The sequence below is a fragment of the Carica papaya genome, chromosome 5, assembly GCF_054855325.1.
Source record: "Carica papaya isolate Zhongbai chromosome 5, ASM5485532v1, whole genome shotgun sequence".
Lineage (NCBI taxonomy): Eukaryota > Viridiplantae > Streptophyta > Magnoliopsida > Brassicales > Caricaceae > Carica > Carica papaya.
Genome location: NC_142313.1, coordinates 12,255,000 through 12,280,914, shown reverse-complemented (window position 1 = coordinate 12,280,914; position 25,915 = coordinate 12,255,000). Strand labels below are relative to the sequence as shown.

The 25,915-nt window shown below is 32.0% G+C and overlaps 3 protein-coding genes across 11 annotated transcripts; all 3 read right to left on the bottom strand.

Annotated features, from left to right (window-relative positions):
* Positions 1–576: 576 nt before the first annotated feature.
* On the bottom strand, positions 577–1,865 carry PSI-P (photosystem I P subunit). The gene is made up of 6 exons (XM_022041543.2): positions 1,589–1,865; positions 1,373–1,479; positions 1,213–1,299; positions 1,058–1,120; positions 906–943; positions 577–824 (listed from the first exon to the last, which is right to left on the bottom strand). Exons 1-6 carry the CDS (start codon positions 1,752–1,754, stop codon positions 764–766), a joined length of 522 nt encoding a protein of 173 aa, XP_021897235.1. The 5' UTR covers positions 1,755–1,865; the 3' UTR covers positions 577–763.
* A 10,939-nt stretch (positions 1,866–12,804) lies between these two features.
* LOC110814186 (transcription factor bHLH67-like) lies at positions 12,805–15,834 on the bottom strand. The gene is made up of 4 exons (XM_022041570.2): positions 15,208–15,834; positions 14,175–14,855; positions 13,646–14,035; positions 12,805–13,500 (listed from the first exon to the last, which is right to left on the bottom strand). Exons 1-4 carry the CDS (start codon positions 15,238–15,240, stop codon positions 13,414–13,416), a joined length of 1,191 nt encoding a protein of 396 aa, XP_021897262.1. The 5' UTR covers positions 15,241–15,834; the 3' UTR covers positions 12,805–13,413.
* Positions 15,835–19,885: 4,051 nt separating this feature from the next.
* Positions 19,886–25,369, bottom strand: LOC110814161 (metal tolerance protein 1-like). Of its 9 annotated transcripts, XM_022041528.2 has the most exons (5): positions 25,089–25,369; positions 24,837–24,891; positions 24,310–24,399; positions 22,487–22,594; positions 19,886–21,351 (listed from the first exon to the last, which is right to left on the bottom strand). In XM_022041528.2, the coding sequence occupies exons 4-5, from the start codon at positions 22,523–22,525 to the stop codon at positions 20,095–20,097; spliced, it is 1,296 nt and encodes a 431-aa protein (XP_021897220.1). In that variant the 5' UTR covers positions 22,526–22,594; positions 24,310–24,399; positions 24,837–24,891; positions 25,089–25,369; the 3' UTR covers positions 19,886–20,094. The 9 variants fall into 9 exon arrangements, with proteins under 9 accessions (XP_021897220.1, XP_088075936.1, XP_021897219.1 ...); XM_088219810.1 differs by lacking the exons at positions 22,487–22,594; positions 24,837–24,891 and adding an exon at positions 23,568–23,602; XM_022041527.2 differs by lacking the exon at positions 24,837–24,891.
* Positions 25,370–25,915: the final 546 nt, after the last annotated feature.

Sequence of the window (25,915 nt, the reverse complement as noted above, 5' to 3'; positions counted from 1 at the left end):
GTATGTGTTTCTTTATGTTTGTCTAAATATATAATTAATACAAATATTTTGGTTTTGAATTTCTGAAATAAATTATACCAGAAAATATTTATGTTGTTATGCATAGCATTCAGTCATATATAAATTAGAATAGTATTAATTACAGTATACATTAAATAAAAATATCATATATAATGTCTACAACAATAATCATAAATTCCATTACATGTTTTTCTATCAAAATAAATAATGTAAAAATTCAAATATCATTGATTACAAGGATTGATTAAATATTTTAATTATCATTATGTTTTTAGTATGTCAATACCTCTATAAACAGAAAAGAGAAAGAACATACATCAAATTCACTGAAAAATTTTACTAATCAAATTTGTAGGAATACTACGGGTTTTTCATAGTTGATCATGTTTTTCCTTCATATGTTTCAATTAGTATTGAACAGCCATGAGAGAAAAATTACTTGATAATTTATAGATATAAATACTTTTTGTTTGGGAATTTTAGTTGTCTTACGCATGTTCAAATAACAAGTGACTAAGAGCAATTTAAGCAGGTGGAGAAAAGGAACAAAGAAAAGAGGGGAAGTAAATTATTTAATTACACGAAGGCTTGTAAAAAAAGAGGATAACTAGTGGAATTACATGGGGGAAGCTTGCTCTGGTTAGGAATTTGTGCTAGAAAAATGAAGTACAAGAAAAATGCTTTAAGGCATTCACTTTACCTTTCTCTTTTTTAATCTCAACAGCAATCCTCCTCTTAGATTTTAGCTGCTGCTCCCGATTATCTCTTTGTACGTGCTTTTTATCTTCTCTATCAAAGCTTCCCTACAATGGAGATATTTCTTTAAGCTTCCCTAAAATATGGTTTTAGTTTAATTTTCTAAAGAAAATGGGATTCACATTCACCTGTCTGGTTTGAAGATGAGGTTCTTGTATGCAAACCACTGCACAGAAAGGTAACAATGTGGATTCATTAGACGAATTTCAATCAATTTTTTTTTTTTTTTTAAGAATTTGTTTTTGATATTAGTCGGTGGATTTAGTAAAATTGAATTTACCCCAGAATATCCAATGCCCACAACTTCAAGAACTCCAGGAATTAAAGGAAGCCTATCAATTGCCTGTAATTACATATACTAAAGATTTATTCTACTAATTCGAAATTGGAAAACATATAATTTGATAATTATTACAGAGAAGATTAATTACTCACCGAGATCATCCCTGTGGATCCCCAAAGTGCCACTACACCAGCTACTCCAAGCGAAGCCACTGCGTACTTGTCCTCTACCTTCTCCCACTGGACACCAACAAATCAATTACTCACCAAATCAAAACACAAAAAACTCAAACTAACAAGAATCTGATCTTACGGCTTCTTGAATCGTCTTAACAAACTCTGGCAGCTCAGTTGTTGCGGCGACTTCCGCTGGAGCCTCTCCCGTCGCCATTGCCATTACATTGCGAGCAATCCTACGACCTGATGAAAAAAAAAAAAAAAAATACGCATGATCTTTTTAGCACGGTTAAATTCAACCGATACGCGCATTAATCAACCAAATGTTATGTGTATTAGATGGAAAACTGACAGTAAGCCGTGGTTTTGAAGGTTCGGCCCTGAGACTGAGCTGCGGGTGGGGGAGGGAGTGTAGGGAGAGTTACACATTGAGGAGGCGATGCAGCAGAGGATTGGCGAGGAGACTTGGCATCGACGAGAGTTGAAGAAGAGGAGATTGAGAGTGCAGAGGAAGCCATGGCTGCTTTCAACCTCTACAGGAGGATTTTGTTGCGAGGGAATTTGGTGTAAGGGGAGATCTGATAATTTGGGACTTGGAAGGGAAGAAGAGGAGGGGGGGGGAGAATTTTGCAGAAAGAGAACCACTCGTTGTTGTGTATGATCTAGATAGAGTGCCGACGTGGCAGTTGGATAGGAAATTTATGGTGTACGATAGGATAGGTTGTACTTGATTTTGTCCATCGGTTAGGACCTCCAAATATCTTCTCAACTTTGCTTTTTACACGAATTAATTAAGTAATTATTTAATTATGTAATTATTACAAATAATTTAATTAATAATAAATTTTATAATTGATAGTATAAGTAATTAATTAAAATTAAAATATTTGATTCCCTGTTAATTAAAATTATACCCGCAAATATAAATCAAGTCATTATTTTTAAATCCATAATTTCCAATATGAAATGTAAATTATTTGAAAAAAAATTATCAGATTTTTAAAAGAATTTTATATTCGTTGAATTTATTTTTTATAATTTTCTTAAAATATTTAAAATAAATTAAATATCATGTAAATTTAATCAATATTTTTTGTAGCTAAACTCAAATATATTCATTATATATATATATATATATTCAATTTCCTGGTTGTATCTGTAAAACAGGCAGGAAGGAGCGAGTCAAACCTACTCTTTTCGGCATAGTCCAGATATGAAATTGGGCTGATCATGGCCCGAACCTTACTTTGGACCTGTCCTGCATAAAACAAAAAAAATAATTCAGTTGGAAATAAAATATATTCTCTGTTTCAATTTAACGGTAAAAATTTTAATTTCCCTCCAAGAACAGTTTTACCGCTATAGTAAATAAATAGTTGCAAAAATGAACTTACCAGATTACTGTGTGCTTTCTCGCACTATCTTATTAACTCACTGTGTAATATTTTTAATTTTTAAATTGTAAATTTTTGTTCAGTTTATTTGAAGAATCTAAAAAATTTGTTAATGATATAACATTTTTCAAATATTATTTACGTATTTTCTAATAAATGATTTTAATTTGGTTTTATTTATTTTATAAACATATAACTTTTATGTATTTCTGTAAATAAAACTATTTATATATTAGATTGCACTTAAATTTTTTTTTTATTGAAATGGACATTTATATTACAATAAATATATCTTATGCTACGTGTAACATTTTCCAGAAGAAAATAAAACTGGATGGCCGTGCCCCTCTTTTACTAGGACGGTAAAAAGTTTAGAAAAGAATTACAGTAGGGAGAAAATAAAAAGGTTGTAAAAAGAAGACAGCCCACAGTAGAAAGAAAAAAAACAATGGTGAAAATCGCCATCTCCGATTGCGATCCCACGTCCCCACGTCATTAATATCAATATTTAGTTTTTTTTTTATTGAAATACATAATCAATACAATTATATTAATTTATTCTGTTTTATGTGCATATTTTAGAAATATATTATATAAAAATATATCTAATAAAAAATAAAACTTATATTTATTGAATATAAATAATGTTAAGGTAATCACTTTTATTTGTATTGTCATTATTAATGTATATAGAATTTTATAATATATGAATTAAAATAATGTTACTCATAATATATACAAATCTAAAAATATATTTTTATAAAAATAAATAAAAAATATTATATGAAAGAAAAATATTTTTAAATTGTTAGTTAATTATATAAGTTTTTAGCAAACAATTTATTTTTTAGTTCCCTATACCTTATAACTATTTGGATTAATTATTTTATAATTCGCTGTTAATAGAAGGATTTTTGTATTGTTTTGTTAAAATTGCAGGGTTGTTTTATAATTACCCATTTTTTCTCTATACAAGTGCCTTTATTTTAATGAACAAAAATTAATTCCTTCAATTTTCTCAAATGCTCTGACATACTTTCTCTCTTTCCTCTTTTTTTTTTTTTTTTTTTGTTTCTCAAGTTGTCTCTTTAATTCACTCTAAATCTTTATCAATTTCTCTTTAATTTAACATTATTAACACTTATAAATGCATGCTGTATTTTCTTATGGTATCAAAGCTCAAAAAATTTTCTGATTGAGTTTTGATTTTAGTTCAGGTCAAAAAGCCCAGGGTTGTCATCTTTTGATTTTTCATTGCAACTTCAAGATTTCATAACAATAGTCATGGATATTGTTTTTGCTATTGAGAAAGTTTTGGCACGTCCATTTTCTCTTCATCCAAATAAGAGTCCTTCACTCTAGATTGCTTTAACCATATGTACAAGTAACAATTTTTATTATTGGTCAAGGTCGATGAAGATAGTCTTAATCTCAAAAAATAAGTTGAAAGTTATGGATGGTTTTATACCTTCTACATAAAGATGATCCTATGTACGAAGCATGGGAATGATGCAATATGATAATAGTTTCGTGGAATATGAGGTCACTCTCTCCATCTATCACTCAAAGTGTAATATAGATAGGTTATGAGAGAGATTTATGGAAAGATCTTAATGATATATTTTTATAGAATGATATTGTCATAATACTTGATCTCCAATAGGAGATTTATTTGATGAAATAAAGATCATATTCTGTTACAGAATATTTCACACAGTTAAAGATATTGTGGAATGAACTATTAAATTTGAGGCTAATGTCTTTTTATGAATGTAAAATGCAGTATGCATGTAATGTAACAATGACAACTAGAAAATATGAAGAGGTTGATTAAATAATTAGATTTATGAAAGGATTAAATGAGTCTTTCAGTGTTGTGCAGTCATAAATCCTACTTCTGAAGCAATTATCTTCATTGAATAAGGTGTTTTCACTTGCATTACAACATGAAATAAGTCTTAGTACATAAGTCTCTATATGTCATTTTGATTTCATTAAGATAGAGGTCAATTTTCTCAATCAAGTGTTAGCAACAATTCAAGAGGAAATAAGAAATTTAATTATGAAACTAGTGGAGTTAACAACAGTAAGAGACTAACCTACAAATATTGTGTATTTATTGATCACATAGTAAATATTTAAAAAAGCATGGTTATCCACCAAAACTATAAGCCCAAGTCTCTAAATATGTCTAGTATAAATCAAACTAGCACTCAAATGGTTGAACTAGAAACTGAGGTGATTGATTCCCCTATCAGATTCAACATACGGTGTAGGTAGTCCAAATGAATTGCTTTTATCTTTCACTAAAGACCAGTATCACAAGCTTTTGTCTCTCATTCAACCATCAGTAATTCTAAATACTATATCCACCACTCTTTATATCAACAATACATTTTACTACCTTTTAGCATATAATTAAACTAGGTAAAATCACTCATTTTCTTGTCTATTTTATAATTGATGATTCTATTATTAATTATAGAGCTACTAATCAAATAGTGAGTTTGATTGTGCTGTCTAGTTTACATACACTAGTTGATAATATGTTCACTAAATTACCAAATTCCTAGAGAGTTAGAGTCACACATATTGGTATAGTGTTTATTTCATTAAACCTTATCCTTTATAATGCTTTATTTGTTCCACGATTTACTTTTGACTTGATATCCATTAATAAGCTATTAAAACATTCTTAATATTTTTGAGATTCAACCATGATTATTGTGTCGATTAGATATTCACAACCAAAAGAGGATTGATTTAACTAGAGCAAGACATTAGAAATATCATCTTAAAGTTCCAAGATTCAAAAACTTAAGCACTATAAACTCTGTTGTAAAGTAATCTCATTTTGTTTGTTCTATTTATAAGTCACTTTTTCTCATTATTCTTCTATTGTTAATAAACACAACTTGTGGCACTTCAATCTTAGTCATCATTCTTCATAAAGATTGCAAGTGTTACATCAGATAGATAATTCTCTAATTCCTTTCTCATCTTTTGTTTGTGATGTATGTCACTTTTCTAAGTAAAGAAAACCTTCGTTTTCTATAAGCAATTCTTACAAGTTTTTGTTACTTTGATTTAATACATGTTGATATTTGGATCTTTTTTCTATTGACTCATTCTATGTTCATCATTATTTTTTAATCAGTGTTGATGATAAGAGTCGATATACATGATTGTACCATATGAAGATAAAACGAGAAACAAAGCATATGATACTTAATTTTTTTGCCTATATTGACGCACGATTCTATAGTAAAATAAAATGTATTAGATCTGATAATAGTAAAAAATTCAATATGTCTGAGTTCTGTACTAACAAATAAGTCATATATCAACTTTCTTATCTTTATACACTACAACAAAATAGTGTAGTTAAAAGAAAACACCAACATATTTTGAATATGACAAGATCGTTACGCTTTCAAGCTTATTTACCTATCAAATTCTAGGTAGATTATGTGTTGCATATTGTATACCTCGTTAATCGTATACTCTCTGCGATCATCAACAATAAAACTCCCTTTGAACTTTTGTTCCCCACGGTTTCCACTTTTCATCATCTCAAAGTGTTTGATTATTTATGTTATGTTTCCACTTTAAACTCCGATCGTCCAAAGTTTGCCTCTCGTGCCACTAAATATATCTTTCTTGGTTATCATTCTCTCATCAAAAGGTATTGAATTTATGATCTTCAACCTCACAAATTGTGTGCCTCCAGAAATATTAGTTTTATTGGAATTTCTGTTTCATTCAATTCATCACACAATGCTTATAACTTTGTATTACTTTATTCTCATAGCTTTACAGCATAATTAAATAATGTCACATATAATATTTTTTTATAAAAAAATAATACAGATTATGACAACCAATATGAATAAATTAACTCTCGTAATAATTCTTCTCCTTCTTCTAGCTTTCATTCCATTAATTTCCATGCACATGATGAACTTCAACATAATATTTATGTACTAGAAGATTTTATTCATATTGAACCTTAAGGGGAGGTTATTAGAGTATATTGAACTAATTATTTTTTAATTTGTTGCAGATAGAATGATCTTTGTATCATTTTATTAAAGTTCAGGTTGTTTAATAACTATCTTTGTCAAATTCTCTTCAATTTAGCATCATTGATACTTATATAAATGCATGTTGTACCTTGTTAACTATAATTTATTTTGACTATATATATATATATATATTTTATATTTCTTATATATGGCATTCAAATCATTCCTAATTGTCTATTATTTAATGTGAATATGTTTACTTATGTGTATATGTACGTAAAAATATTCATGTACGTATGTTTTTATGAATGCATTTGAGCAATTTCGTTGTGCTTCTTATCTTTATCTAAGTTTTAGAAAATGGAATTTCCATCTCTTTCATTCATTATCCGTAATTGGATTCTAATAATAAGAAGAATATTCACCATTCACACGCGCACACACATATATAAATACAAGAGAGTTAGATAACATAAATCGATTAATTAATTAATTAAATTACTTTATTCAGATATTACTAAAAAAAAACTAGACCGTCAGATTTTGAAAGATCAAGTGGGGAAAGTGGGGTTGATGCAGGGCTAGTTTTTCTTTTTCTAATAATTAGTTTAAAATTAAAAGACAAATCATTCTGGCCGAAAGCTGAAACAGAAGCCTTTCTTAAAAAAAAAAAAAACACGACTTTTAACTTTGTTCTGCAAACCATGAAATTGAAGCACGATTGACAGGACACTTTGACCACTTCCTTCTTAAATTTTATCAATCTCAAAAAAAAAAAAAAAAACAAATTCTTGAAAATCCCAGAACTTCAAAGGGAGTTGGAAATACCGAGTTTAATCTGATAAAATATTGAATTAAAATATTATGATTGATTGAAATTTGAAGGTGCGATGAGGTTGAGAAGAAGTAGAAGATAGGTGTGTTCGTGAGGTCAAGTTTCGAGCGTGGGGTCCACAAAAGTTGATTTCCCTAAACGCAGAGTTTAGGAAGAGGTAAAGCCTACGATCGGGAATCTCTGATTTACGTACGTCACCTTCTGTCTTCCACCATGACCATTCTCTCACCCTGTTTAACTTTTAAACCCATATAAAGTATGAGATTGTTTGGTTGTAAATCCATATACGTATATGTATGAACTTATTACACACACACACACACACACACACGTAAGTACAGGGCTCAAATTTGAGGGTGCATGAGTCGAGATTCATTAGAGTCAGATTCTCTGAGAGGAATGGGTTGTGTTGTTGGAATTTGTAAACGTAAGAAGAAAGAAAGGGTGTGATATATATATATATATATATATAGTGTACATGAACCATTTTCTCTTTGGAATTTGAACATCTGCTCCTCTTCTGCATGAATAAAGACAATTGTATTATTGTAATTATTATTTTCGGTCTAACTCCAACAAATTGCAAGTACATATATATATATATATATTTGTTCTTAAATAACTTCAGATATATATATATATATATATTTTTTTTTCATTTTGATGTGATCTAGTCAAAATTTGGTTTTAAAATATTACTCATAAAAGTTAAAAAAACAATATGCCATTAATGTATATAGTTGTGGTGTATAACCTTTCAATACACCAAGAGGAGTCGAACAAAAACAATTGTTGCTTTGTGAGTCTAGAGCCTTTCAAGTACAAATAGTGTCTCTATAAATTATAGATACATTGTAATATTTAAAAATTTAATAGAAAGAAAAAAAATTAAAACACCTAAAGTAAATATAATGCTCATCATTAATCAACAATTCAAATTGTGTACGAACAAAATAGAGTTTAATATATATTTTTAATTAATTATTTTTAGGAATAATATATCAAAACTTAAAACCATCAAGAAATCAGTAAACATTGGAGAGAGTGTGAGAGAAAAAGCAAATATTTGTAATTTGGAAAAAATAAATTTCAATGATTTCATTAACGAACAAACTTTAATCTTACTTAATGATAATTATAACATACTTAACTATTTAGACTAATTGTGTATATTAATAAATACCTACTATTCTTGTACTCATCCAATTGAGAGATTAAAATAGTTTTCTTATTCACTTGCCTTAGTCAATCACGGTCAAATTCGTGTAGTTAGACAAATTTTTTTTTTTTTTTTTAGATTTTATACCTTTTTATTAAAATATATATATATATATATATATGTATAAAGAGCTCGTAAATTAATAGTATTATTTTTTAATTATAAATTTATAATGGCTAGTTATATTGAACTATAATAATAATAATAATAATAAAAGTGTAGGGAGAATGCTTTACCTCAAAATCTTTAGTTTACTTTCCCTCCACTCATTATTGGGTTATGACTCTGAATTTCAAAGTCAAAGAGAGAAAGGAAAATTAAGGTATACAAGAAAAATATAAAAAGTAAAAAGAAATGCATTCGGCACGTAGTCACATTGTCAAGTCACTTTACAATCAACAAAAAAGCAAATGGAATCGATGCAGAGACACCGAGCAAAGCAGAAAAATAAGGAGCTTGTTTTAACTGATGTCTTTCTCGCTACTTGAATTTCTAAAACTAAAAGATTAATGTTAATAAATCCAAATTTAATAAAACATTCTTTCTAATTATATAGGGGAGTGTTAATTAAGAGGGAAAGTTTTGTATTAATATATTTAATTAAGCCGAGGTGCAGGCCTAATTAATATGTTAATCATCATAAAATAATAATAATCTAACTTAGAAGTTCGAGATTAAAAATATAAATTAAAGAATAATGTGGTGGGAATAAATGTCCTGTCCTCTCCTGTCCCCATAAGACACTCATTTACCGAACCGATACTCAGACCCATGATGCTCTTTGTTTTTTTTTTAATAATTAACTAATCAACCTACCTATTGATGATAACAAACAAATTTAATTATTTACTTTTTAAATATGGGTACATCTTTCTAAGTTTATACTTAACCTTTAACTTTGTATTTTGTATTAAGATGATGACGAACACAAAATAAATTATAATAATTAGTAAATTTATATTTGGAAGACATAATATTCAAAATTATCGTATTAACTAGATATATTGCCAAAGTCTTGTGAATATAATATAATATATATGTACCCAATTTAGGATTTGAAAATTGGAGATGAAAATGAAAATGAATTGATACCTTTTAATAGATCATTCTTTCATATATAAAGATTTAAGCATTCATCAAAACATAAAGACGCCCAAGTTAAAAAGTAAAGATACTAGTTCCGATGGTAGTACCTGAACACAATTACTAAATTTAAGTAGCATAAGTACTTCCTCAACAAAATAATTACAACTTCTACAAATCTAATTGTAAAAACATAAAAATAAAAAATAAAAAATAAAAAATTTATGTTTTAGAAATAATAAATTTTTTTTAAAATAATTTTAGTATCCCTTTCTAACACCATATTGGGGATTAGAAATCCCCTACAAGGTCAAATCTATAACCAAAATTAAAGTGTGCAATTTTGCTTCTTAGATTGATCTTAATGTATGAATATGTTGCATACTCCACCAAACAATTCATCCATCATAATTTTTATGGACTATTGTAATTTCTGTCCAATCCCTATATCAAATAGAAGCATCACAATTGACTTTGATTATGCCTAAAGAGGGTATTTGTCGTACTATCTATCGTATAAAAGAAATTTCTGATTGTTCAAGCTGGCTTTTTAGAATATAGAGTTTCATCTCAATGATTAATGTTTGTAACATACATGATGTGAAACTCAAGATCAACCAATGTAATTAAAAATCTCAATATACAATTTTGTACAAAAACTTAATCCCTAAATAAATCATCTATATTTAACTTACAATCAATCTGTAATTAAAAAAGTAAATTAATTTGAATATCATAAGAAATATTTGAATAAATTAAAATCAACTCAAGAAATAAGATAGTTGATAAGTGGATTTTAGTTGATGAGTAGATCGATTTATGTGTTAAAAAGTGGTTGTGATGAGTCATTTAAAGGTATTAGATTGGATAGGCTAAATTTTTCTCTAAGTTATACTGAACCGTAGAATAGGAATTAGATTACTCAATTTAGTAAAAGACGAAGGCTTAAGGATTTATGCATGGACTTTTAGGTTTAAAGGTATTTCCAAGCTTAAGTTTACATAAAGCCCATAACTTTTTAATATGCACACTTTCAAGCAAAATTTTCATAGCTTTTTTTCCATCATCCTAAGTATGGTAATTACAACATTACCTTGTTTATTGCCTTCATTTGGGGAAAATATAAGTAAAAGCATTTATAACCCAACCCCATAACCACAACATTCAATTCACTAGTTATTTTTTATTTTTTGTGATTACTTTAGTGTCTTATTTTTGCCCTTCAAACACCACTACTTAGCCCTCCACCATAAGCCATCATAATAATTTATTTGAATCTGCAGCATTCACATATAGATCACTAGTGTAGACATTTATAGGATCATCATCCCTCGTTAAACTACAAAATCTATTCAAGTGACATATATAGCCACAATAGGAGTAAAAAGCAATAACCTTTCGTACTTAATTGGGAACCAATGAACTATTCCATGAGCTTTAATTGGTGTACTCAGAATAATAGGGCTTCATTACATTTATAGAAACTGATATATAAATAAAATGAGAACAATTCTTTAGATACTTAGTGTTAATAGAGATGAGGTGACCCATTCTTGGTGCATAGAGCTTGGCCACCTTTGTTATTATCAAATTACAAGGTAAAATGTACGTCTAGGCCCAAATTTCCATAGACCAGCAGCACTCAACATCCTTCGAATGTTTAATCCCAAAATTGGTTGAAGATATAAAACATCCTTTTTAAAGTGCCATGGGGCTCTATATAAAACTTGTATAAAATCATGTTCATCATGAAAAGTGAAGAAAAAAAGGTGTTGCAACCATAATTTAGTGTCCATCTTATCCATAGGCTTCAATTATTTGGTCATCATATCAGTAACCGACTGAGCATCAAAATTCTTTTTAGTATGGTACCGACTTGCAAAATACCACACCTTAGAGGTTAATGTCAATGTTGGAGAAATTGAATATTTATGCTTCTATTTTATTTAAATTTCACATGTGTATACCAAAGAAGGAGACAATTCTCACAACTATCAGTCATCCACTTTAAAAACTTACACATTACACTAAAAACTTGCACATTGAAACTAGAAAAAACACACAATTAAAAGAACAAAAAAAAAATATAAATGTATAGAATAAAAAATAAAACGTCAAGAATAGATAGTACGAAAAGACGAAGGTAAAAACCTCCCAATAATGAGAAGCACAACAAGCTCACACTAAGGGAGGAAAAACTTTCCATTAGTTGGAGGATGTGATTCAAATCATTTTCATAATTTGATAAGAAAAACAAAGAGTAAAAACTAATTTCATCAATTTTGAAATTTACTTTCCTTTTACTTGAGTTGGGGAAGGAAGAAAGAGATGCTAGATTTGGGTACTAGGAAATGAAGAGCGACAATGTTATTCCAATTTGATGGAAATTTAATTTAATAGAAAATGTTTTATTTATGATATAATATTTAACGTTTTATTTAATAATGAATTAAATGAGGATGGTGTTAAATAAAATTAAAAAAAAAAAAAAAAGATTTAACCCACCATATTATCCAAGTAATAAAAATATATAATTTTTCATATTCGTGTACATAATTTTTATATTGTTTTGTACAATTTAAATATTTATTTTTGTTATATAAATTAAAAATTAGGTGGTGGCGAGGGGCCCGGAGGAATGCGAAGACCGAAACGACTATGACTTGCGCTAATCAATGTATACATACATATGATTCTTTCACATGGGGATGCGTGTTCTCTCTCTCTCTCTCTCTCTCTCTCTCTCTCATCACCATCCCTTTTGACTTTCTCCCATGTCTTCCTTCTTCAACCTCTTTCCCTCTCTCTCTCTCTCTCTCTCTCTATAATATCATTATTACCCATAACTTCATCACAAAAAATATAATCAATTTATGACACACAATCCCTTCTTCTACAACACATTACCAATTTGGGTTCTCTTGGACACGTGTCTCCTAATCAATCAATCCCATACTCAATTAATTAAACAAATAATAACTCAAATATTTATAGATATGTAAGGCAGAAAAGTAAGGGAGGGCAGGAGTCAGGATATTAATAATGAACATAGAAATCTGTATACAACCAAGGACAAGCCAAAGTCAATACAAAAAGAGGGGAACCATCATTCACAAATGTATAATCATCAGAAATTGGCTTACATGCTCAGTCTTCCCCACCTCCCTCTAACATTAACCCAAAAATATTACACCCCCACACCCACACCCACATATATATATATATATATATCCTAACCCTACCTACTCTCCTTCCTTTGATTATTCTTTTTTTTTTTTTTTTTTTTTAACCTTAAAAAAAGTGGAAATTCTCATCACCATCTTCTTCTTTTCTTTCTTTTTTTTCTCAAAAAAAAAAAGAAAAAAAAAAGAAATATTTGTTCAAGTGAACCAGTGAAGATCATGTGCTCTGTCACTGACTCACTGCAGCCCACTCTGTTGTACAACTACATCTCGGAATAGAGACAATGGAAGGTGCCCTGTGTAGTCTGTTCCCTAACTCCCATCCCCAAAAGGAAACCCCTAATTTCCCTTTCATTTTTCTTTTCTTTTTTCTTTTCCCTTTCATCCCCCTTCAAGCCCTAACGAATAAAGTCAGCTGCACATGCACCCCTTTGACCAATCACGAACCCTTGATGATGTACCTGAATATCTGATGAACAGCTGATGCTATCTCATCCGCTGATCCTAGCTTACACTCTTCCTCCATCTGCGATCAGTACCCATTTTCATTTCAACTTCAGATAATAAAAAATTAATACTAGGGTAGGGTTTGCTTAAAAGACCAAGTCTAAACGGTTGACCACTACAGGAAAACAAACAAGAAAACAACTGAGTTGCTGCACCACACATACCTTGAGGTTGAAAGAGTAGTGAACACGAGATTGAGAAGTGGTAATGTTGAGATGCAAAACTGTGAGCCTGAGATTCTCTAGTGAAACAATGGCTTTTAACAACTGCCCATGTCTTCTTGGACACTGAATCTTCATGTTCACATGATTCTGTATGACTGTCACCTCAATGTCCGCTGTTTCAGATTTGTTCTCCGCCTTCACTTCTTCTCCACTTTGTGTTCGCGACACCACCAACCCGTTCGACGAAATGCCCGTCATGGAATTACACACCGAGTTATCTGTACTTCCTTCGCCTTTTCTCATTCTCTTTTGCGTTTCAAGAGATTGCAGGAGTTGCTCCAGTTCCTTCACGAAGTCGATTGCACCCCCTATTATCGACGCTTGGTCACCCTGAAAACATAGACCCATGAATCATATCATTTTTTAAACAAGAAAAATTGAAACTTTGACGAAATGTTGTGAAGTAGAGAAAATGAAGATGTTATAATGACTGCTGGAGATGGGGGGGAGGGTTAGAATGAAGACTTACTCTCTGGATGTAGGAGGGAGGCATGAGTGAGCGGAGGGAGTTGAGGTGGTCATTCATTTGGCGTCGACGGTTGCGTTCTACGGCAATGTGGGTCATGCGCTGGCTCTCTACTTCCTCTTTGTTCTTGGTTGTTTTTGTTCGCTTTCTTTTTTTTCTTTCTCGGGTGATTGGAGGGGTGGATTTGGGGAAGTGAGTATCTCTAGGCTTGATTTGTGGGTGTGTAAGTGGAGGAGATGAGCCCGAGTTTCCTTCTCTCGGATAGTTTTCTCCGGAGTTTGTGTTAGACACAGAGCTGACGCCTTCTACGTATGACGTTGAATGTGGGTTTTGGATGTCCTTCGTCTCGGATTTGACCGGTGAAGGCAGGTCTAAGTCTACTATTTCATGCGTTACGCAGCTTTCAAACTCTAGTGCTTGAATTTGTGTGTCCATGTCAGGAAGGGTGGGGTTTAACTCCCATGGCTTTTTCACGTGTTGGAGTCGCAGCAGTGTTTGAAAGTTGGGTTCTTTGAAAGGCAAAAATGATGAGGATTCTACGCTTTGTAACATCTGAAGAAATGGCATTTTGTCTTCTAAGCTTGGTATTGACAAGTGCAATTCTTCTTCTTCCTCAAGTCTCCAGTTCTCTTGGTTAACAAATCCTTGCTCTAAGAACTCCACATCGAGATGCTCCTCCAAGAACTGCAAGAAACATAAAACCCAAGAAAAACTATGAGCACGAAAAATAAGAAATTGGGGGAATTCTCCTGTGGTCTAAATGGAAGCAAAGAAGAAGAGTCTCCGGGATTGGGTGGGTTTTCATGTTCTCATTGGAGAAAGGAGAATAAACTTAAGAATTGGAATAGAATGTTGAACAAAGCAAAGAGATATTGCAGATTCTAGTATTTCCAGAAAAGCAACACAATGCATTGAATGCAAATATCTGGAGAAGTAAATGGAGTCCAGTCTTAATACTAGAAATGGGATTCAACTGTTCAAGGAAAGAGAGAGGGGAGAAGAGAGATGGGTACTAAAAATGAGCAAAGTAACATACGCAAGAATTAATGGGTCCTTGGAGCCTCTCCATTGCAGCTGAGAAGTTGTTGAGGTGTGAGCCTTTAATTCTCTCTCTCTCTCTCTCTCTCTCTCTCTCTCTCTCTCTCTCTCTCTCTCTTCTTTACTCTCTCTCCCGGCTACCTACATTCCATGGTGATGCTTACAATGCAATACTATTCAATAAATGTAACCCCTGAGAACCAGAGCAAGACCTCATATTATACAACCACAATATATTCCTTTCATTCTGATGCTGGTAAGACTCTTAAATAGGGAATAATATTAAATGCTTAGAAGAACTCAGAGAGAGGGAGAATCACCAAAGCCGAAACTTTAGAGATGGATGCAGGTGAAGAAAGGTAAAGCCCAATAACAAAAAAAGGGTGAAGAAGATGGAAATGAAAAAGAGGTGGAAGGAGAAACACAGGGTGGAGAACACAGTAACACTCAAAACTCAGTATGTGAAGATATACAACGAAGGTGAGTTTGAGGGTTAAGAGGTAGGTGCTGAAGCTTAGTAAGAAAGAGAGAGAGAGAGAGAGAGAGAGAGAGAGAGAGAAAGAGAGTTATAGAAGGTCCCAAGGCATTATTGGCGGTGGCAGTTTTTGTCTAGCAGCGGGGACAGACAGTTGTGGGGACTCTCTACCAAGGACACATAAAAGAAAAGACTTTAGAAAGGCTACGTATGGATTGTGTGTCATCTGTCCGATCATGGGTCATTTGGTCACCTTAAGCACATTTCTCTTCCAAATTTCATCCTCTAATCTCTGCTTTTTATTACATTACCCTTCAAGTTTAGGGGTACCCTTATCCCCTAAACTTTTTACCATCTTCCATGTATATTGCCCTGTGTTGTAGGGCAGTAACAGGGAGTAATCATATCTTCTTTGATAGGCAAATGAAAAAAAAAACATGTTTTTCTTTTCTGGGTATGGAAATTTTTAATAAAAGAGATTAGTATGGAATATTGATTCTATTAATTCGATATCATTTCCAATTGCCAAATAGAAAAATAGAATTTCGAAATCAACTTGCTCACATGGAATTTATGGGCAAAAATGTTTTTAAAAAATTATGGGTAAAAATTTCAACTCAAATTATAATATTTAGTAAATTATTTTTTTTATAATAATATTGAGATGTATATAATATTCACCGTTAGTAACAACAACATGTATAATAAAAAGTATTACGTAATTGTATTATATTCAAGAAGACTTTGTATTTTTTTTTTATTTTTTTTAAGGAATTGAAATATATTTATAATATTCTATATAAATATTTTAAAAAGAATTATGATTTTTATTTGCTTTCTTTTGAAGCAATTTTTCTTGTTTTCAGGAAAAAAAAAAAAAAAATCATATGCTTGTTTAGTCGAAGGTAGCCAAATGTAGGTTTTTCAATTAATTAAAATATTCATCATCTAGAAGTTAAATCTTTCTTTCCGAGAAAGCAACCAAAAAAAGCCTTAATGTTGCCAAAGGAAAGAGAATGTAACTAACCTTTTAAAGTTTTTAATTATGTATATGTGTATATATATATATTTCCAATATTATATTTAAAATAAAACCAAAAATATCGTAATCTTCTTGCAATTTAAACTAATTAATGTAGTTAAGAGAAATGTATAAATCGTATTAAAATAATAAAATATTAAAATTGAAGACATGTATTTTACATTATGTTAAAATTATTCTACTTTTACCAAGTAATTAACTAAAAGACAAAGTTAGTTGTACATTAGCCATTAAAAAATCCACAATTTGTATGAGCATCACATCTTCTAACACAAGAATGATTTTACTCAATTATTTCAAAGGAAAAAATATTGTTATAAGTTTTACAAGAAACAATGTCTAGAGAAGGTATAGTTACTAAAAAAAAATTTAATATGAAGCTCTTGATTATTTTTCAAAAAAAAAAAAAAAAAAAAAAGACTATAACCAAAATAAAACTAATAAGACGGGTATTGAATTTAAATTCAAAAGACTTCGTTTGCGAGAATTGACCACTCATAAAGACTTAATTCTCATTCTTTAAATTTAAGAACAAAATTATTTTATAGAAGTAGATAATACTAAATTCAGTATCAATAAAAAAATAGATTAGCTATCAAGACTATTATGTCAGCTAGCAAATACGATAAGAGAGCACAATTATCAACTAGTTATTAACATGTCATAATGCATGAATCTTTATACCAATCGTTAGCCAGTTGGATACTAAATCTATACTTAGATATGAGAGTTTTATAAGCATTTTGCAAAACTAATATTAGAATATTATCTCTATATTTCTTTTGTTATGTTTTCCTTCTATTTTTCTTTCCATGTCTTTCTTTTTATTTTCTATACCCTTTTTATCTTGCTCTCCACCTACATTACTTCACTTAATGTTAATTTGCTTGGATGCTACAACGTGTTTGGTAAAGATATGATTTACGAATTGTTACTTCTATCCAAATGGAGAAAAAATATTGAAAATAAGAGTATATGATTTTTGAAGTTCTTAAAGCTTATTTTGGTATTCTATTTCAACACTAGTATTTTTAGTGAGCTCACAAACCTCAAACAAAATTTATACCCCAATAATTTTCTAAAAACATTAACAAAAGAGTTTATAAAAAAAATATCTTTATCATTTAAAACCAATGACTTATAAGAAAAGTATAAGCTATAAAATGTCTGTGTTTTATTCCATTCTCCTTATGCTTTTACTTAATTTTTACTCCCATCTTTTCTTACATACTATTAAAGGAATTCGAATATATTTTATGTTTGACCTCACTCTCAACTCCCAAAATTTTCAGGGTGAGAATTTAATTTAAAGATGGAAGTGGATGTGAAGTTAAATGTACAAATCATATTTCTATTCGTTTATCCAAGCTCAAGCTTCCCTCCTCCATTTAAAGAAATGTAGAAAAACAGAGACCACAGCTCTCCCTTCCCCACAAAATCCACAGAGAGGAATTAAAGGGTTCAGTTCTCCATGAATGTGTCCATGAACGAGCGTCCTTCATACCCACCAGAGACATGTCGAGTGCTACCTTTGTTTGTTCCTATTCTCAATTATTGCTTTCCTTTTTGAATTGGGTCCTGTGGGGTGGGGATGTCTTGCATTAATTGCTTATCAAACAGAGCCTTTGTCTTGAAGATTCAACTCAAATTATTATTCCCTTCTCCTTAATTACAGATTTTGATAGTTAATAAATAGTTGACTCTTCCTAATCGCCCCATGGAAAGGCAATTTTAGTGGCACCCAGAAGGCCAAAATTTATTAAAAAAAAAAAAAAAAAAAAAAAAAAAAAGGTTTCTTACTTTTATCTTCACCAAGTGACCCATTTAAAGTTTTTTTTTTTTTATTTTTTTATTTTTTATTTTTTTTATATTTCAAGTCAATGATTGTTCAATAAATCTTACCGATTTATGAAGGTAGTAGTACAGTCCTTTACAAAGCTTCACAAGATCCTATGAATCACAAGATCCCAAAAAAAAAAAAAAAAAATGGCAGAGCAAAATTTTATATTACAATTAAGGGCACTTTCTGGCAATTTTATCAAAAGCCTAACAAAGACAATTTCCAAGCCCAATTTTCACATTAATCCCTTCAGGGTTGCAATCAGACCCATCCTCTCTGTCAACTGTTCACTAAACATGAATATCTGTCTTATAAGGCAGTTTAAAATCTAATAATAATAATAATAAAAAAAACCTTTCTTCTTCCTCTGAATAATTTATCCTTTATTTGATAAGCGTCCTTATTTCCACACATCCTTGGAAATAGACTGGACAACTTACACGTCTCTCCATGCTCTGTCAGTCAATGACCTCTGGATGAATATGCATGTTCACAACTTCATGTATAAATATAAAAATAGTATGCATGTATGTATGTACGTATCTGGGCGAGACTCAGTTTACAGAGAAGACAAGCTTAATTCAATAATATCAACCCTTGGAGAAAAGCAAACTCAAAAACCTGATCAGGTCTCAAAATCTTATCCATTTCATCTGTGGCCTCCATTTTCGTCCAATGAAGTTGTAGCACACGTTTGGCCACACAACTAGAGCACCTCTCTCTCTCTCCAAACTGCAAAAATAAGAACATTTGTCTTCTAGTTCATTGACTGTTATCTAGCCATTCAGTCACCATTAAAAAAAATTGTTGCAGTAAAAAGCTAAAACAGTAATCTAGAATCAACCCAGCTGGAGATAGATATAAGATATACAATCTTTTCATGGTTAAACCAATGCCCTAGAAACCTTATCCTCATCTTGCAAGGTGAAGCTCGGGGCTAATTTGTTTCTGTACAGTTTCTTTTATCAACCGCAACATATTGTTCGTGTACTGAGAAAGCGCCAGTCGTTCACAAGCTATGGTCACTAAGTTGGATGACACTCATGCCCCCACCTCCCATCACCATTGTATACATTCACCCGTGAATAACTGACTGAGGTACTCCTGGTCAGGGGGATATTAAATCTTCATCTAGTACTATGTCTGGGAAACCGCCATTTTACTTGTACACTGGTAGACCCGGTCTCTTCAAAACAAGATAGTGCCTTGCTGTAGAAGCAGCATCGCATCTTCCTATTTGCAGCCCGATGAAAGTTTCTTTCCATAGGAAGAATAAGATATGCATGTGATAACAAATATGATATATAACTAGTATGAAATGTAGCAAAAGATGGAATTCTTACTAAACTGAATCTTGGATAATCTTTCATATAAACTACTGTATGGAAATCAGACTAAGAACAGTTATCGACTATTTGCCACCTACAAATCAATCTTAATCACAGTAAAACAGGAAGTGCTTTGCCTATAAAGATAATGTGCAGGCAAATGACAAGGGCTCAGCTTTGATGAAGATTTCCCGTTGCCACTAACGCTCAATCTGTATAGTAACATGACTGATGTTATACTCCATTCTTATATATTCTACCACTTTGTCCAGAACCAGGTCTGCATTTGCTTCCGGTCTGATTTTGATATGGCATGCCAGTAGGATTTTCCCAACTGTTATGGCCCATATATGCAGCTCGTGAATAGCAACCACTTCATCCATTTCCAGAAGACCCATTTCAAGCTTTGTTGCATCAATCTCTCTGGGTGTGCTCTCCATCAGAACTTCAAGTATGCTTCGTAGCATGTTGATTGTTGTACCCAAAACAATAACTGAAAAGAATAAGGTGCAGATCAAATCAACTCTCTTCCAGTCAGGATTATACCATATGATTGCCCCTCCAATCATCACCCCAATACTTTGAATGGAGTCCCCAAGTACATGGAGATAAGCTCCCTGTACATTTATGTTCCATCCTGACTTCTGCTCATGTTCACCTTTTGGATTATCCAGCAATGGCCGAGAATGATCTTCATGGGTGCGATGCTCATCTTTAGAATGCTGTTCCTCATGGTCATGGTGTTCATCATGTTTAGCATGTTCCTTCTTATGATCATGCCCAATTTGGGAGTGATGCTCATGATGATGATGATGATGATGATGATGATGATGAGGATTAGTAATCTTCACTCCATGACCATGTCTGGTGGCATGATTGTGATCATAATGCTCATGGCCGTGGCCATGATTATGGCCCAACAAAAGAGCCATGATAATATTCACTACCAGACCAAAGGCAGCAACGATAAACATAAGGAAACCATTCACCTCTGCTGTGTCATTAACGAATCTCACAACGGCTTCATATACTAGAATCCCTGCAAGCAACCATATAAGCTGGATAGAAACAAGAGCACCGAGAATCTCAATCCTAAAAAATCCATATGTTTGACGTGGATTAGCTTCCCAGCCAGATGCCCACAAAGAAAACAAGGAGATTGCAAAAGCTGCAACATCTGAGAGCAAATGTGCTGCATCAGTTAAGATTGCCAGACTATTGGCTTTGATGCCACCAGCTACTTCAGCAGTCATGAAGATAACACAAAGTGTTATTGCCATTAGAAGTTTGCGCATGGAAGCTGACCGTTCTTTAACATCTTTAGACTTTGTTCCAGCATCTGAGAATCCACATGGTGCTTTCCCACAAATCTTATTGCTTCCACTATTAGTTCCAGCATCAGGAACATCTACACTTATTTCAATAATTTGTCCATGCTCAGAATTTTGCACTTCCATCTGAAATTCACAGCAATATCAGAGCAAAAGCCATGTTAGTGAATTCTTAAGACTTATAGCCAGAAAATTTGTGCAGTTGGCATTTTGTTTTAATCATTTTGCAATATATGAGAACAAAATTGCATATACGTAACAACTATTACGTTCTCTATCAAGAATAATGTACTACAAAATAATCTTCATGAACATAGAAAGGATGATGCGTTCCAAAAAAATAGAAGCATTTATTAAAAGTTGAGTCTGAAACTAATAATTCAGAACATCAAAAAGCATATGAGTAAAATAATTATTTGGCCACTATACTATCTGCTTTTATTCAAGTTAGTTTATCTTTCTATTTCTGTTGAATTAGTCTCTTTACTTTTTAAAGAAGGTTGATTTAGTCCCTCCCGTAAATAGAAGTAAACATCTTTTAACTTATAGTCAAATTTTCATGTGTCAATAAATTTGACACATGACACCTTTTAATTGATTTAAGTATAAGTTGAATGCCACATCAGATTCTATATGACATGTGACGTGATATTAAAAAAGACCTAGTTTGCATACTTGGAGGCAAGCATGGTGAACATAGACCAAATCATTATTTTTAGTCTTAAAAGAATGTATCAAAAAGGCGAAGCCCTTCTATATGTTTCTCAGAAAAAAAAATGTACAATGACTTCGTCTCTTCATCCTCTTGTGCTTCTTGATCGAGGCACGGATTCTGGTCCAGAATACACAGCTCAGTACGAGCTCAACAGACGTGACGACGGTGGTCGATTCAACGAAAAGAGCGAGCACGACGATGACGCCAAGGTCTCCATACAAATGGCCGAAATCGACAGTGCTGAGCTGGAGATCAAGGGCAGGACTAATTTTTTAATGGGAGGGACTAAACTGAAATTCTCTTTAAAAGTATAGGGACTAATTAGACCAAAAATTGCGGAAAAGACTAATCCGAACAAAAGTAAATAGCAAAGGGACCAAATCATTATTTTAGCCAAAAAGAGATAATAAGTTTTAGGTTTCTAATACCACTATAGAAGTTTCAAACTGGCTAATAACATACAAAATAAACAAACTTCCCAAAGAAAAATTGATTGCGCAGCTAACTTCAAATAATAGGTAAAAACTGTTAGGATTGCCATTGCACCTGTATGACCATCAGTAGGACAGCAGACAGTGTAACCATACTCAAGGTATGATATTATCACTGAGAAACAAAGCTGAGAAAATCTGGCTTCTATGTTCATTCTGATATCTGATTCCAAGTAGCAAGGATTAGATGTTTGAAATTGGAGGAATAGCTTGACACTCAGTTTGCAATAGATGAAAAATTAATTCCAATAATCCAAGTACATCTATTGCATATTCTTAGCCATTAAAAAATGGAGAAAAAGTGAAATTGATTAATGGCAAGAGAATCGAAGCCTTGATTCTGGAATTGACGCTCTGAGTCAGTGGGTCAAAGAAAATTAGTTAAGTATTTCCACAAGTTCTAATGGATAAACCTGACATGGTCTATGAACATACAAGAGATAAGTTGTTTGTCATCCTCTAGTACCTCTTACATATCTACAGAAACTAGATTGATGGCAGGAAAAAGAAGAAGACATTTAAACGAACCATGTGCTAATAATCCTTGAAATCACGTCCTATTAGTGCTAGGAAATGCATATTCCAAATATATTAATCAACATGGAAGAGAAAATATTCTATGCTGGATGTGCAAGTTAAAAGGGGACAAGATTTAATCAACATGGAAGAGATATATTCTACTCTGGATATGCAAACCAAAAACAGTCAAGAATATCGCATATTTCAAGGGAAGATGATTTAGCCAGGACTATGTTTGATGGATACTATTCCAATACTTTATGGAGATAGTACTATTGCTAGAAGCAAATAACACTCCAGCCCCCAACCCCTCCACACAATTCATTTTTTTCTCTTTCAACTCAGATACAATAAATGATCCCTGGAAGGAGGAGGGGGTTTCGCAGATTCTCTAGATGTAGAGTCAGACTTATGATTCTTCTGTACATTTTAAAGCAATGAGTCTGCAGCACTATTTTACATGATAAAAACAATAAAACTAGGAAATACCAAGCCAGTTTGCTTATGATTATAAAGACTATTACACAACCGAATAGAAGTGATACAGATGGAAGAGTTCAAGCACAAGAAGGATGTTGCTTCTCTTAATGGAAGATTCGAGGAAAGCTGAGAATTACCTTTGAAGGCACCAAACTGAAGCACCTGAAGGTTGCTGAAGGTTTCAATTAAACAGACTTTAGCACAGAGGATGATGAACATAAATTGACCAAAAGAAACGTATCCTACAAAAACAGTTTTTGTTCCTAGCTACTGGAATATTCCGGAGGCATAGGGATCACCAGAAATGGGCCAAAACTTAAAGAGAAATATTTAGTCAGCCAGCAATAGAGGAATTTCTAAACATGCCAAATTCAACCAGACAAATATATCATCCCTCTGTCGTAAAAAATGGCAGTAATTTATTTGATTTACCAAAAAATGGAGCAGAACATGTTGCCAAGCACATGGCATTGCATCACATTTTTCAATTGAAGTTCATATTTATAACACAAACAAATCGTTTTCATTAGGTAGAACTATATTGTTGAAATCACAATAAAAAAACGCTTCAAACAACAAAATAGCAACCAGGACAGCAAAATAAACTCCCTCCACAAGAAGACTAGAGCCAGAATACCATGAGATTCCAAACCTGAATTTAACTAATCACCAAAGGGAAAAAAACAATTTATCTAAACATACTAAAGAAGCAGGCTTTTGAGAGGCTAGGAATCGAAACTGCCAAAACTATCATACCCACCGACCCATTTGTTTAATCAAAACAAAAAGATGCAGAGGAAAGAAGAAAGTGAGAAATATCAAAAGCAAAAAGAGAACAACAACAACTGAAAAGGGTATGGAGGTGCCACTGGTAATTACCTTTGATCCTTCTTTGTACTCTTCACAAAAGAATCCAGAATCTAGGTCTATCTTTCTGTGTGTTTATGGAGTCTTCCAATCCAATGGATGCTAAAGATTTCAATTAAAGATATTTTAGCACAGAGGATGATAAACACAAATTGACCAAATGAAACTTATCCCACAAAAATTGTTGTTCCTAGCTACTGGAATATTCCGGAGGCATAGGTATCACCCAGAAATGAACCAAAACTCAAGGAGAAATACTTAGTCAGCCAGCAATTAGAGGGATTCGTAAACATGCCAAATACAACCAGACAAATATCTCATCCCTCAGTCATAAAAAATGGCAGTAATTTATTTGATTTCCCAAAACATTGAGCACGACATGTTGCCAAATACACAGTCTTGCATCACATTTTGCAATCCAAGATCATATTTATAACACAAACAAATCGTTGTCATTAGGTAGAAACATATTCTTGAATCCACAATAAAATAAAGCTTCAAACAACAAAATAGCAACCAGGACAGCAAAATAAACTCACTCCACAAGAAGACTAGAGCCAGAATCACAATTGATACCATGAGATTCCAATTTATCTGAACAAATAAAGATAGTGTAAAAACGCAGGCTTTAGAGAGACTAGGAATCTAAATTGCCAAAACTATCATACCCACCGACCCACTTGCTTAACCAAAACATATAGATGCAGAGGAAAGAAGAAAGTGAGAAATATCAAAAGCAAAAAGAGAAGAAGAACAACTGAAAAGGGCATGGAGGTGTCACTGGTAGTTACCTTTGATCCTTCTTACTCTTCACAAAAGAATCCAGAACCTGGGTGTGTCTTTCTGTGTGTTTATGAAGTCTTCCAGTCCAATGGGTTCTGTAAGATTACTATATTACCCCTAGGAAACCATCCCATAACATCTAACATCTTGATCAAGGAATAGGAGAACAGTCAAGCCAGTTGGGTGTGCGTTGCTTTAGGCTTGCGTCGCGTGATTCCATTAATTTTCAGAGGAAGACATGTGAATTTATGATATCGAGGTCGATACCAGAAGATATGGATTTGTGGTGGAGAACTTCAGGAAGTTAAAACTTTTTTAATGTCAACTGAAATTTTATTTATTGTAAATGTGAAATTTAAATATTTTTTGACACGATAATTTTGTTCATTGGGAGACTATTAGGGTGTACAAAAAACTTGTTCATCATATAAGAGAAATCCTTCTTTTTCAAACAATGCAATATTTGTAAAATTAAAGTATGATGATAGAATATTTAACTTAAATCAAGTGTCAGAAGAGAACAAGCTTAGTAAAAAGCTAACCAATTTGTTTGTGGAAGCTTGATTGTAAACTATCTGTTAATAAATCCCTAGCCTGTAGATGATATTGGCCAATTGACATACTACTTCATTTTGTGTGAGACTGTAATGATGAATTTCTCATCTAAAAATAAATAAGCAAACATCATATTACAAAAATAATTAATTTATATATTTTTAAGAATATGAAAAAAAAAAACACAATGTATTGTTTTCTTAAAAAAAATATTCCTTTAGTTTGACCTAATTAAATGATCTCGAACAAGAATAAATTTTTATTAGTTTTTATTTAAGAG